General features: G+C 46.3%; 1 protein-coding gene across 2 annotated transcripts; it reads right to left on the bottom strand.

Annotated features, from left to right (window-relative positions):
- Positions 1-97: 97 nt before the first annotated feature.
- Positions 98-11,107, bottom strand: pi4kb (phosphatidylinositol 4-kinase, catalytic, beta). 2 transcript variants are annotated; one of them, XM_062464878.1, is made up of 14 exons: positions 10,897-11,107; positions 8,468-9,239; positions 7,793-8,164; positions 5,740-5,787; positions 4,704-4,931; positions 4,390-4,617; positions 4,177-4,286; positions 3,872-3,976; positions 3,479-3,602; positions 3,119-3,232; positions 2,788-2,939; positions 2,533-2,665; positions 2,323-2,443; positions 98-2,003 (listed from the first exon to the last, which is right to left on the bottom strand). In XM_062464878.1, exons 2-14 carry the CDS (start codon positions 9,212-9,214, stop codon positions 1,822-1,824), a joined length of 2,664 nt encoding a protein of 887 aa, XP_062320862.1. In that variant the 5' UTR covers positions 9,215-9,239; positions 10,897-11,107; the 3' UTR covers positions 98-1,821. The 2 variants fall into 2 exon arrangements, with proteins under 2 accessions (XP_062320862.1, XP_062320863.1); XM_062464879.1 differs by lacking the exon at positions 5,740-5,787 and having other exon boundaries at positions 10,897-11,060.
- Between the last annotated feature and the right edge of the window lie 567 nt (positions 11,108-11,674).

Genomic DNA, 11,674 nt, shown 5'->3' with positions numbered 1-11,674 from the left:
CACTTAACCTTTCAAACTTTTTCTTCCTTCCTTAGATGTCACTGCAGGACTGTCACTGAACGAAAATATGCACCGGTTCATAAATTTGACAATTGCGCTGAGACAATAAAGTTAAATTTATTATACAAAGCAACATTCACAAGTTAATGGAGGTCTTTCACATGATCAAAAGCTGGTCCGTTCAAGAGGTAATACAGAAAGTAAAAGATTTTGACAGCAAAACAAAGTAGTAGAAAAAAAACAATTAAGAAACTATTACATAGCTTGCTTGTTTGCTCACACTTTTCATTAGACTTGTTTAGAAAGGGGGATTGCATGTGGAGTGATGGGTGGCAAGTAACTGACACAAAGGAGATTGGCGTGATGGAAACCAAGCCAATATAAAAAATATCTGCTTAGTCCACAGTCGCTGGCCATTTAAACATCCATCTTATAAACTCTGGAAAGCAGCCTTTCAAATAATGTATTACAACCCTTAGATATGAATCCATAGTAAAGGACATCTGGTTCCTTTCAACGCTTTCACAGCGTTTTATAAACTAGAATGTTCATGAAGGTACTCCAACACAGCTTCCACTGCTTTCCATTACCTGTCAAACACCTGCAAGGTAAAAGTCCCGTCCGATGAGCGAGGATGCCATGTGGCTCAGTTGATGCACGAGAGCAGCTACATTAATCTCCATTTTCATCCACAGTAAAACGCACAAGGTTCGTTCAATACAAATTGACAGTTCCTCACTGAGCAAGTGTCATATTCAATTGATGCAAATGAAACAAAAATTGAGCTTTCACCATTGAAACAAGTATGTGGTGGTGGGGCCTACTTAGAAATGTATTGTCTTGTTCATACAGTCAGAAAAGGCTATAGATATAAATGTATAGTAGTAGTAAAAGTTGCACAGCCTCAGGTGACATTGAAACAATGGAATTGGTGACATTGAAACAACAAATGAGTGACAAACTTCACTATTCACCTTGGCAAGTGAACGTATTTATGCCAATGAATATAATACCAATGAAGATTATTGTTGGTAGTGTTATTTCAGAGAAAACAATTTTCAATTTTGCAGGTAGATTTTGTGTCAAAATAACCTTCATGTATTTTCCTCGCAGTCAATCTGCTCATGCCCTCTTGAGAAGTGTACCTTGTTCATAATTAAGAGTACAGACAGAACTGAAACCAGACATTTCATTGTCTAACTTTTGTCTAGAAAGTGTTTGGTTAGGAACAGCCAATAAAGTTCATAAAAAATAAATTAATGAATAAAACAAAAAGCAAAATGCATTAATCTGTTGGGATGAATGTAGATTCAGTTGGAGACTGTAAAACACAAGGTTGGGGGTGGGAGGCAATAGAACAGAGGAGCTAGGGAGCAGTGTTAAGTGAGACAGAACCATTACATATCGAAAAGAGGGAACACTCGTTGAAGCTATGACAAAAACAAACTCACAAATATGAGCAATTAAAACAGAGACAGAAGAGGCAACCACAGATCAGCGAGGAAGTCTTTGGAAAAATAAAGGGGGGGGGGGGGGCTTCACAGTTGAGACCTCCTCGGGCTTCAGTTCTGGTATAAAAGTCCTGTGAGCGAAGACCTTAGTTGAAAAATAGGGACCAAAGCGTTGGTGTTGTGTTAGAGGGACCACTATAAACAAGCATTAGGAGTCTGTTGAGGTATTAAGAGGGTTTGGTGGAAGGGCTGGGCACGGGGCTGTGTGGTTTTCTCAAGTCTGTGTGTTTGTTAATGGAGGATGCCCACCACACACACGCGCACGCTCAACCAACCAAACATCAAACAGACACACACTCTCTCTCTCTTTTCACATGATGCCGTTGGTGAGATACTGGAAACCGTCATAGAGCTTGGTGGTGATGGAGCGCATGGAGCCGTCCACCATCTGCTCCACCAGCACCTGCAGCTGCTCCTCCGTCAGGCTCATGTGGAAACGTTCCTTCAGGGTTCGGATGGTGCTGGAGCCGTGGAAGCACGGCAACTGGGAGCCTGGGACAGGGAGGGGACAAAAAGAAGAGGAGAGGAAAGGGTGGAGATTTGGGGAGAGGGAGAAGGTTGAGATGAGTTGGGGACAGAGGTGGTGATTAAAGCCAGGGTGTAGAAAGGGGTACAGATGAGTGGATAGGATTTGGACAGAGGTGGACATGTGGTACGTGGTGGGAAAAGAACAGGGAAGGCCAACGAGAGGAAGGTCAGAAGATGAACGTTTGGCTTGGATAATAGTAACCAGACCGTTTGTCGTCCCGTCCCCCCATCCATATCCCCATGTGTATTCAAGTCAGACAGAAGGGGATAGAGCAGAGCCTACCTTGCTGCATGATCTCCACTATCTGGATGACTTTGTCCATGTGTTTCCGCGCAGCTATCAAGCCTTGCAGCATCAGCATCTTATAGTAGTTGAACATGTCTCCATCGAGACCTCCCATCACCTGAGAAACGGAGAAACCGCAGGGTCAGAAGAGGGTGGCAGAGAAACAGCACAGAGAAGGCACGTTCCCATGCCGGTCATGTGACTTACGTCCACAAACTCGCTGGTGAGCTTGAAGGCGGAGGTCTCAAAGCCTAGGTTGCGCGGCGAGCTGGACAGGATGAAGCCGAAGTCTATGTGGATGATGTGCCCCTCCGCGTCCAATAGGATGTTCCCATTGTGCCTGGGGGGGGGGGGGGGGGTCAAGGAAATAAAAGAGATGCAGGCAGTAGAAAGAGGAAAAAACAAGTACAATTTACAGCTGAAAAGAGAGGAAAGTGGCTCTTAGAAAACACGCCATCTCACCTGTCTTTGACCTGCAGCAGGTAGCAGATGAGGCAGTAGCCGGCGCAGCTCTGGACGAAGTTCCGCTGGGCGGTGAGGAAGGCCTCTGTGGTGGGGCTGCCATGCTCCTGCAGGAAGTAGTCCATCAGCGACAGCTGGCTCTGCTTCTTCACCTGAGCACGCAAGGAAACAACGCGTGCGGAATCAAAAAAATTTAAACAAGCACTCGGAGTTCGTGAAGAAAACTGGGTCCCATAAGATCCAGTGAAACAAGAGGAAGAGGAGAGGCTTGAAAGGAAACCAAATATGAAAAGCATGTGAATGAACCGGTTGTGGTGAGGGACAGGGCTACCTGGTGGATGGACACGGCATTGACCACGGGCTCAATCATGCCGCTGTCGCAGGAAATCACCAGGATCTTGTAGGGCTTGATCCACAGGGGCACGCGCTCCTGCTCCCAGATGCTCTGGAGGATGGACAGACACAGAGGGGGTCAAAAAAGGATGCCTTTCTCAGCTTATTGATATGTAGCAGGGACATAGCATAGTATAGCATTGGCTAACATATTTTTTCCCTTGGCATATCGAGAGCTTCAGCCCCAGAAGCAGTAGCTTATCTATATCAAGGAACCCCAGCCTAGCTGAGGGCTGAGGTGGGGTACAGTATCTGCCTGCAGGCCTAGCTGAGGGCTGAGGTGGGGTACAGCATCTACCTGCAGCTGTTTCAGCACTTGGAAGGCCAGGAGCTCCTGTCGCAGGTCGTCGCCACACTTGACGATGACGGACAGCAAGCGCCAGTTAGGGAGGTGACCATAGGGGGAGCCATCCCTTATCCGCCTGCCAGATGAAAAGGAGATGAGATATCGTGAAAAAACTTCAAATTCTAAAAACATTCTTTTATAAGAATTACACAAGACTTGTCTCTGGAAACAGGAGAAATAAAAATTAAGAAATTTGAAATACAATACTCAGATGTGTCAATCCATATTGCACAACTGAATGAAAGGAAGTCTTTCTGTTTTCAGTGTGCAGTGATAAGTGTTAAGCAGTCTCCCATATTGCAGCACAGTGCCCGCTTGGCCCTCCAGGAGGGAGTCAGTACTCACCGGACCTTCTCCTGCCAAGGCTCTTTGAGGGCCACAGCAGATGGGTCCTCGGGGTCCCTCTTAAACGTGGTGGGGGTTTGAGCCAGCTGCTCCGACAGACGGCGCCTAGCAACAAAGTGACAGGAAGAGAAAGTTTTGTTTTAAGAAATGCACATCCTGAGGCAAACCTAAAGGATTCTAAATCTAAAGGATTTTTCTGAAACACCCGAGGAGCTTGTCAGGCGCATGAAACCAAACACTGTGACAAGATGTGTTCAGTCGCATAGCTCTGTGTTCTTCGAGCAAAGCCTTATCTACACATGTACCTTATATCTCCAGCGGCAATGAAGATGGGCTCCTTGCTCTCCAGGCTGGTGATGCTGTCTACTGAGAACTGGGAGATGTTATCACAGCTGTTGGTGTGGATCTCGGGGAGCTGAAAAAATAAACAGAAGAAGTCCACAGTCGCATTAGAGCCGAACGGAGAGCGTTATTAGCGACAAATGCCAAACCGGTCTGGTCGCTCCAGTGAGACGCACCTCCACCTGAAGCTCCCCGATGTCGTCCACTGACCAGGCCTCGTCATCGTTGTCGTAGTTGGGGACCGTGGAGAAGCTCCCCGCCCGCTGGTCGGCCGTGATGCCGCAGTCCGGCAGGTTCTCCACCGAGCGCGTGCTGCGGATCCGCGTCTCCGGGATCCGCACGGGAACGTTGGACATCTCAAAGTTCTCGCACTCCAGCACCTCCACGTAGATGAGGTACGGGGCCTGGAGAGGGACAAACACCAGGGTTTAAAACTTTATGAGCGGTCAAATGTTGGATGTTGCAGGGGTGTGTGTGTGTCCTCCCTCACCTTATCCTTAGAGTTGAGCACCACAGCCTGCGTGTGCGGCACGCGCACCACGTGGTGGTCAAAGGGGGCGGTGGGCAGCCAGACGCGGGCGGGCAGCTTGTGGTTGAGCAGCGACAGCTCCGAGATCAGACGCTGGGTCTTCTGCTCCTTGGTGGGCAGTGTGGCCAGGCGCTTGCCGATGCCCATCAGGGACTTGATGAACTCTCTCTGGGGCGTCAGGCGCACAGGCTGCAAGGAAGGGAGGATGAAAAAGGCTGATGTGAGATGTATGATGTCAGGGATGCTCCACAGAATGTCATTGGACCAACAATTGACCTGGTGTAATTGTTCATACTGTGAGAGATAAAACTGTAATTGTAATGACTTGGCCAACAGGTCTCGACAAAACCCACCTTTTCCCCATTTGACCAAATGTGAAGCAAGTCAGACCCCCCCGTGAGCAATTAATTCAGCAAATAACCATAAATTATTGAGGAGCTGCAATAGTTGATTCCAAGTTAAACAATGGACAAACCTGGAAGGCCACCTTACTAAGAAGGCCTGTTGTTAATCACTTTGTTACCAAACTTGACACAAACACCAAATAATTCAGTTGAAACTGCACAACCATTAATACGGAAAAGAATATAACTTCAACAATTGTTTAAGTAAACGAAAGCATTAAAGCTTCAATCATCAGGAAGAAGTTCACAGTTGACAGACATTAAAGTCAGAGAACACCAGAACCTGCAATACCAGAAATTTGACCCCAAAAAAACACAAGACATTTTCAATTACAGGAAAAAAAAATAGAATCTGTCAGAAGAGTGGAGATTTATAAGCATGACAATTAATGTGGGTAATACCAATAATAATTCCAAAGATCAACAGTCCCAATTTTTTTTCGTTTTCCTTCTTCTTAACAGCCCACACAGGAACATGCTTACAAATCCCCACCATGCGCAGTTGAACCCATGACCCTTAGCTGCCAGTGGAAACGGCTGGTATCACACAAAGCACCACAGGGAGCGCTGGTGATGACGGGCGGTAAACTTACTGTCCCAGCCTCCTGGTGGAGACTCTCAGTCGAGCTGGAGCTCGAATCCTAGAGACGGTCAGGAGTTAGAGGTCTTAGTTACGGTGTGAGGTGAGGGGCGGAGAACAGGATGAAGACACCAGGTCATCGTCGCCAGGAAAGGGCACCAGGGCGCCAGATGTTTAGGCATTGACTGAGATCAACGGGGTTGATAATAGCGAGGGCTGACCAAATTTGTGTATTTCATAATCAGGTAAGACACTGGTAAAGCTTTATGTACTAAAAAGGTGAAGTTTCGGACTTTGGAGTTTATGGAGGTTATAACCCAACAAGTCGCGAGGAAATGCGAAGCACTGCTTGTGGAAAGGATGCATACTGAATGCCAAGTCATCCTGCCCTGAAGAGCGTTGGGATGAGAGCCAATATCACATAAGACAAATCTCCTCTGTTTAATCCCCTCAGGGTAGGGCAGCGAGTTCTCAGTGCCGTGTCATCCTCCTGACCCTGTACAGCGCACTGTGTCTGGCGAAAATACAGACCGTTCCTAGGCACCAACTACAGAACTGCTGTTGGTACTGCTGTTATTTAGAATTGCTATACTGTGCATTTTAGTCCTTGATTATCTGCTGTACTTACTTTACTACATGCACCATTTGTATTTCACTTTGGATAAAAGCACCTGCTAAATGAAAAGGTCAGATGTAAATGTTAAGCATTTCTGTGATGCGGTTGGTCTTTAACCACTGAGCTATCACGGACTGCCACGAACTGCCTTCAAATTGCTTGATGCAGCTTCTGAATTCACAAACTCTTTAATTACTTCTTCTCACTAACTCATTCGACCAAGGCTCACATGACATCTACAGCCAGAGACTGGAAGAAACAGAGCGAGGTGAGAAGTGAAGAGAGAGAGGTGAGATCTCACTTAAGATCTAAAAAGGAGAAGCACAGAGCTCTTCCAATGAAAGGACAACCCAACATCAAACATTTCTGAATCCCAGTTCAGAGTTTTGTAATGGTTCATGAATTCAATGCCAGTGCTTCTACCTATAACCCGTTAGCTACATTAATTATTAATAATTGTTTTAGACACTAAGAGCAAACAATCTCTCTTTTATGCCCTGTTCCAATTTTTACCAAAATACAGGCCAGGGACATGCTTTCTCTCAACCAATGTTTATTTCTGCTGTCGCAATGAAAGCAAAATAAACTGACAGTGCTAATGATGATGGGCTCTTCTATTTCTGTGACCCCTGAAATATTTCAGGTCGTTTTTCATTTTTATTGTTCTACCGTGGGTCTGATTGGTTGAAAGCCAGTGAAGACCAGGTAGGAGTAATCCTAAATCACAGTTTAATTACATATACACAAGATCAGAGATCAGCATATACTCTTACATAATGACAGCTTATCACTTTCAAGGGCGTGCGCAGATAGACACAGTATTAACTATAGATGTACAAAGAGTCTTCTCATTCCCAGTGGTGGACAAAACACAAACTCCTATTCAAATATTTTCCTGTCTTTGATTCCTTATGTCCATCCAGAGCAGTCATAGGCTAAATTCAGAATTTAAGTGAAGGGTTTTACTTGCAGGACCGCCATCATGGTCGATCTGTAGCACAGGCACGCAGTGGTTTGTCATCTGACTAACTCTGGCTTAAGTGGAGGTCCCTTCATCATGTGACAGAGCTTTGGACCACAGGGTGTCAGTGTTGTACAGAACCAGTGTTCAGGCAGCAGCATGCATATAGGTATGATGCAACACTGCAGTTTCTAAATAAATGCACACTGTCCATCGTTTTCCACAAAAGACTACTACTGATCTCTGAATGGGTAGTGTATAAGAAATCTGAGGTTTCTTATAGGCAGACGGAGACATCACAGTACAAATACAATATGTGACTATGTTAATAGCATCGGAATCATGACCAGATAAGGCAGTAGCCGATTTATCGATCGTGATTAATATGAGCACATAAGCAATCCCAGATTTCTTCCACAGCAGTAACACATGAGTCAAGTGAAAACATCCCCCTCCACGGTGTGGGGTGCGTTCAGCACCAGCGCTCACCTCATCCTGGCTGCTCTCCACCTTGGGGTTGCTGGCCGTCCTCTTCAGGTTGCTGCTCAAACTGATGCTGACCGTGGCGTCCGACTTGGAGCGCTGGTGCGTCCGCTTGGAGGGTGACAGGCTGTGCTCGCCGCCCAGCCCGTGCACGTGCAAGGAGGGGCCGGCGGGCGCCACGGGACAGAAGGGAGTCAGAGTCAGGGGCTCCCTGCGAGCCCGGGCGCCGGTCGGCTTCAGTTCGTCGGACAGGATGAGCTTGCGGAGTTTGGTGCCGCGCGAGTGGCGCTGCGTGGAGATGTGCATGTCGTCGGAGTAGGCCCCCAGCAGCCAGGCGCACTGCAGCGAGAAGGAGATGCTCTGACGACAGCGGTGAACCTGCGGAGACAGCCGACGTGGGATCTTAAAACGAAAGCGGATGTGCCTCTGAAAAACGTGGTTTGGGCTCTTTTGGGATTTGATCATGTATCGTGCCGAAAATGAAATACTAATTGCGACCGGCTGCGGAGTAAACGAATGAAACCACTAAGACACTTGCAAAAAACAGGCCCATTCTGCTTCTGTGTGTTTAGTAGGCTGTACACCCTATGAAACTTAACACTGGAGCATCAGAACATAAACTCACCCTTGACACAGATATCAGGGACATGCCGTTTACTTTAAGTGCGGTCCCAAACTCACCACATAGGGCTTGATGGCATCTCCTACATCTTCGTCCATGTGTATGTACATGTTGAGCAGCTGTGGCAGGTAGAAATCCACCTCCTCGTGCCGGAAGCTGAACAGGCGGTTGCCGATGTAGGCCTGCACGCCAGGCTCCTTGGAGTTGTGCAAATAGGAGATGGCCATGGACACGTCGAACAGCTTCGACTCAAACAGACGCAGCAGCCACGACTGCTTTGAGGGATTGTGGCGCTGGCGCCGCCGGGCACTCTTCACAGAGCCTGCCGCCTCGGCATCCTCTTCCTCACGGATCTTCGCTGATTTAATGATACCCGTGAGGCCATCCACGGAGGTGTCCGCGTGCCCGGTACCATTGACTTGCGCATGATCCGTCGCACCGCTTCCGCTCTCGGACCCCGACCCGTCGCCGTCACCCTTCAGCTGCTTGACCTTCTGCAACACCTCATGGCAGGCCCTCTTAGCCACCTCAGGGTCAATAACCAGGCTCAGCTCTCCGACACCCTCTGATATGACATCCAGAGTCGGGCTGGGTGCGGGTGGACCCTCTCCGGGGCTGGGGCTGGGGGTGAGGCTGAGGGCCTGCTGGTGGTGAGGGCCAGAGGAAGGGGAGGAGGGCAGAGAGAGGGAAGGGGAGGAGGAGATGGACACAGAGGGGGAGGCTGTGGAGGAGGGACTCCGTTTCTGCAGCTGCTCTTCTTCCTCTTGCTGAGCCAGTGGCTGCTCAAGCTCTGTGTCACCCATCATGCCTGCTCACCGCTCCACACAGCCACTGGTGGAGGAGGGAGAGATGTCAGGGACATGTCCATGTTATTTCTTTATATCACAAGAGAGGCAGAGAAATACAGTAAAGAAGCTTAAAAGAGTTACTGTGCACACAGAGTGAGACAGACATAGGGGGAATGTGGAAAGAACAAAACAAGTATAACAGGCTACAAGTACAGCAGACCTTGACAGACATACAAATAACTTGCATATGAATGTGCGCGAGAGAGAGACACAGAGTAACAAAAACAAAAGAATGGTATTCTAACACTACAATAACTGTCCGATATCCCTAGTTGTAAACAGGTCACACCAAACATCTCTTTGGCCCCTACTAGACTTATCAGTCAGAAACCTTGTCTGGCATATGAAACACTGCCATAATGAGCAGTCCGTTTTTTCTGCACAACTTACTTAAACTTATACACATTCACTTCTGAATGTGATAACCAACCCTTCAGTGTGTGTTTGAGCATGTTTCAGGTAAACAGTGAAAGAGAGCTTGTCCCAATATGTGCCAGGCATGTCACCATACGACAATCCATTCCCTAATCCCATTGAGCAGATTAGAAGCACTACCGAGACCACAGGCCAAAGGAAGAGGAGGCCAACTAAATTAGGTAAGAGCAGAAGGAAATGAGATGAAGTTAGAATAAGGGGCAAGCTCATTGCTGTCAAGCAGCACATACCACATCTACACAAGCATCCAACAACTTCGGCCCGTATTCAACTTGCTCAGTCTAAAATTTTAGTTTATACGCTCTATAAAGTTGCATAACTATGCACTTAAGTTTTTCTTTTTTTAATCGTGACTGTGTACAAATTTGCAAGTTTAAACATATCGTGGTTGACCTACCTTTTCTATTCTGTTTTCCATGAATCCGTTTAAATGACCGAGAACTCCATGCTGACCAGTGTCAGTAGTTAACCTAGACATAAATTACTCATGAAACTTATAGATCGCTATCTTAGTAAATTAACATACGTTTAGGTGGCATGTAGCTCTAACCATCGAGTTTAAATAAGTAGTCGAAGATTCGTTTACTATTTGGCTAAACTGCAGTTGTTAGTGCAGCACAACTAGTAGTTGTGCTGCACTAACAACTAGCAACTGTTCTAGCTAGACAGCTAACTGGTGGGCTAGTTAGAGCTAGCACTAGCCATGTTGGTAAAGCCATCTTTACATTTATATGGAATAAGATCGGACTTAGAAGTACCTTTGAAATAGCGGAAAGTAGCTTCTGAAGTTAGCTCTAACATTCTTCTAAATAACCTTATTGACTGGCAACAAGCTAGTGTCAGTACTATCAAAACGGCAAACTAGTATTAATTGTATTTGCACTAGCACTCATGCTAGCTAGCCTAGCATAAGTAGCTAACTTGCAAGGGTAGCTTTATCTAGTCTTTAGTACCCAGTTAGTTTCTTACAAGAGGAAGAAAATGCTTGCCAACACACATGTATATTATGGCCCTTATTTACACGTGCAACCATTCGCATTTACTTAACTACAGTAGTTGATAGTTTACTCAACTAGACTAGTTAGCTCTAGCTAGCAGTAGCTAGCTGCACAACAACAACAACACTAACTTGTTGCCTTCAGCCTGGTCGGTCTTTGAGAACCTAACAAGACTATCTACTGTATATGTCGTAAGATGGAGCCTACCTAAAATGTCTTCGGTGAGTTTTGAGGTTTATCTTTTATCTCAAACTTCTCGGATCCATTTCGAAAAGCTGTCTCCCGACTTTACCACTACTCGGGGTAAATTGAGAGAAGTCAGTGACATGCCAAGAGGGGCCCTTTCTATAGCCTAGCTACAATTCAGCTCTCTTCCGTTACAGTTGAATTTCAACACAAAACAACCAGTTAATTTAGAATTATAACTAGATCATAATTATAACTCAACTCATTGATCAATATAAGGGGTCAGCTGTGGTTATGTGCTTTCCTTCACAAGGAAAAGTTTTAAACATATAACTGGTTTTCGTACAGTTAAAAATACAAAATTTACAAGAAGTTCATGCTATGTTATCTTACTGTTAGCATAACTGGGGTGCCAGACATGTAACGTGCCAGACATGTAATTAAGAAATAAGCTTAAAAGCAATAAGTCCTAGTAGCTGTTCGAATCATGCCTGAATGAAAATCAAGATGCTTCCTTCCTGCTTCAACCAGTGGGAGGCGCTAGTAGGCTTGTTCTTTCACATGCTGTACATTCCAAGGGATTTGGTCAAGACTCGGGGCCAGGTGAGACAGCAGTAGCTTACTATTCGGACTAAGTAAATATAGTCACAAAAAGACATTCCATGCCAACACTGAAAATCAGCTCTTCATCAAGAAAGCACCTGAAATTCAACATGCCAAAGACAATGATAGTGCACTTCTACACAGCCATCATTGAGTCCATCCTCACCTCCTCCATCACCATCTGGTACGCTGTTGC

The sequence above is a fragment of the Osmerus eperlanus genome, chromosome 7 (genome assembly GCF_963692335.1).
Source record: "Osmerus eperlanus chromosome 7, fOsmEpe2.1, whole genome shotgun sequence".
NCBI classification, from domain to species: Eukaryota; Metazoa; Chordata; class Actinopteri; order Osmeriformes; family Osmeridae; genus Osmerus; species Osmerus eperlanus.
The sequence above is the reverse complement of the archived record's forward strand: the minus strand, read 5'-3'. Positions and strand labels throughout refer to the sequence as shown.

What these genes read in the sequence shown, in the direction of transcription:
- pi4kb (XM_062464878.1), bottom strand. Translation starts at nt 9,214, where the DNA reads ATGATGGGTGACACAGAGCTTGAGCAGCCACTGGCTCAGCAAGAGGAA. An exon ending in CCTTGGCAGGAGAAGGTCCG is followed by an intron (nt 3,603 to 3,871) that starts GTGAGTACTGAC and finishes TTCATCTGGCAG; the next exon opens with GCGGATAAGGGATGGCTCCC. An exon ending in AGTGGAGATCATGCAGCAAG is followed by an intron (nt 2,004 to 2,322) that starts GTAGGCTCTGCT and finishes TCCCTGTCCCAG; the next exon opens with GCTCCCAGTTGCCGTGCTTC.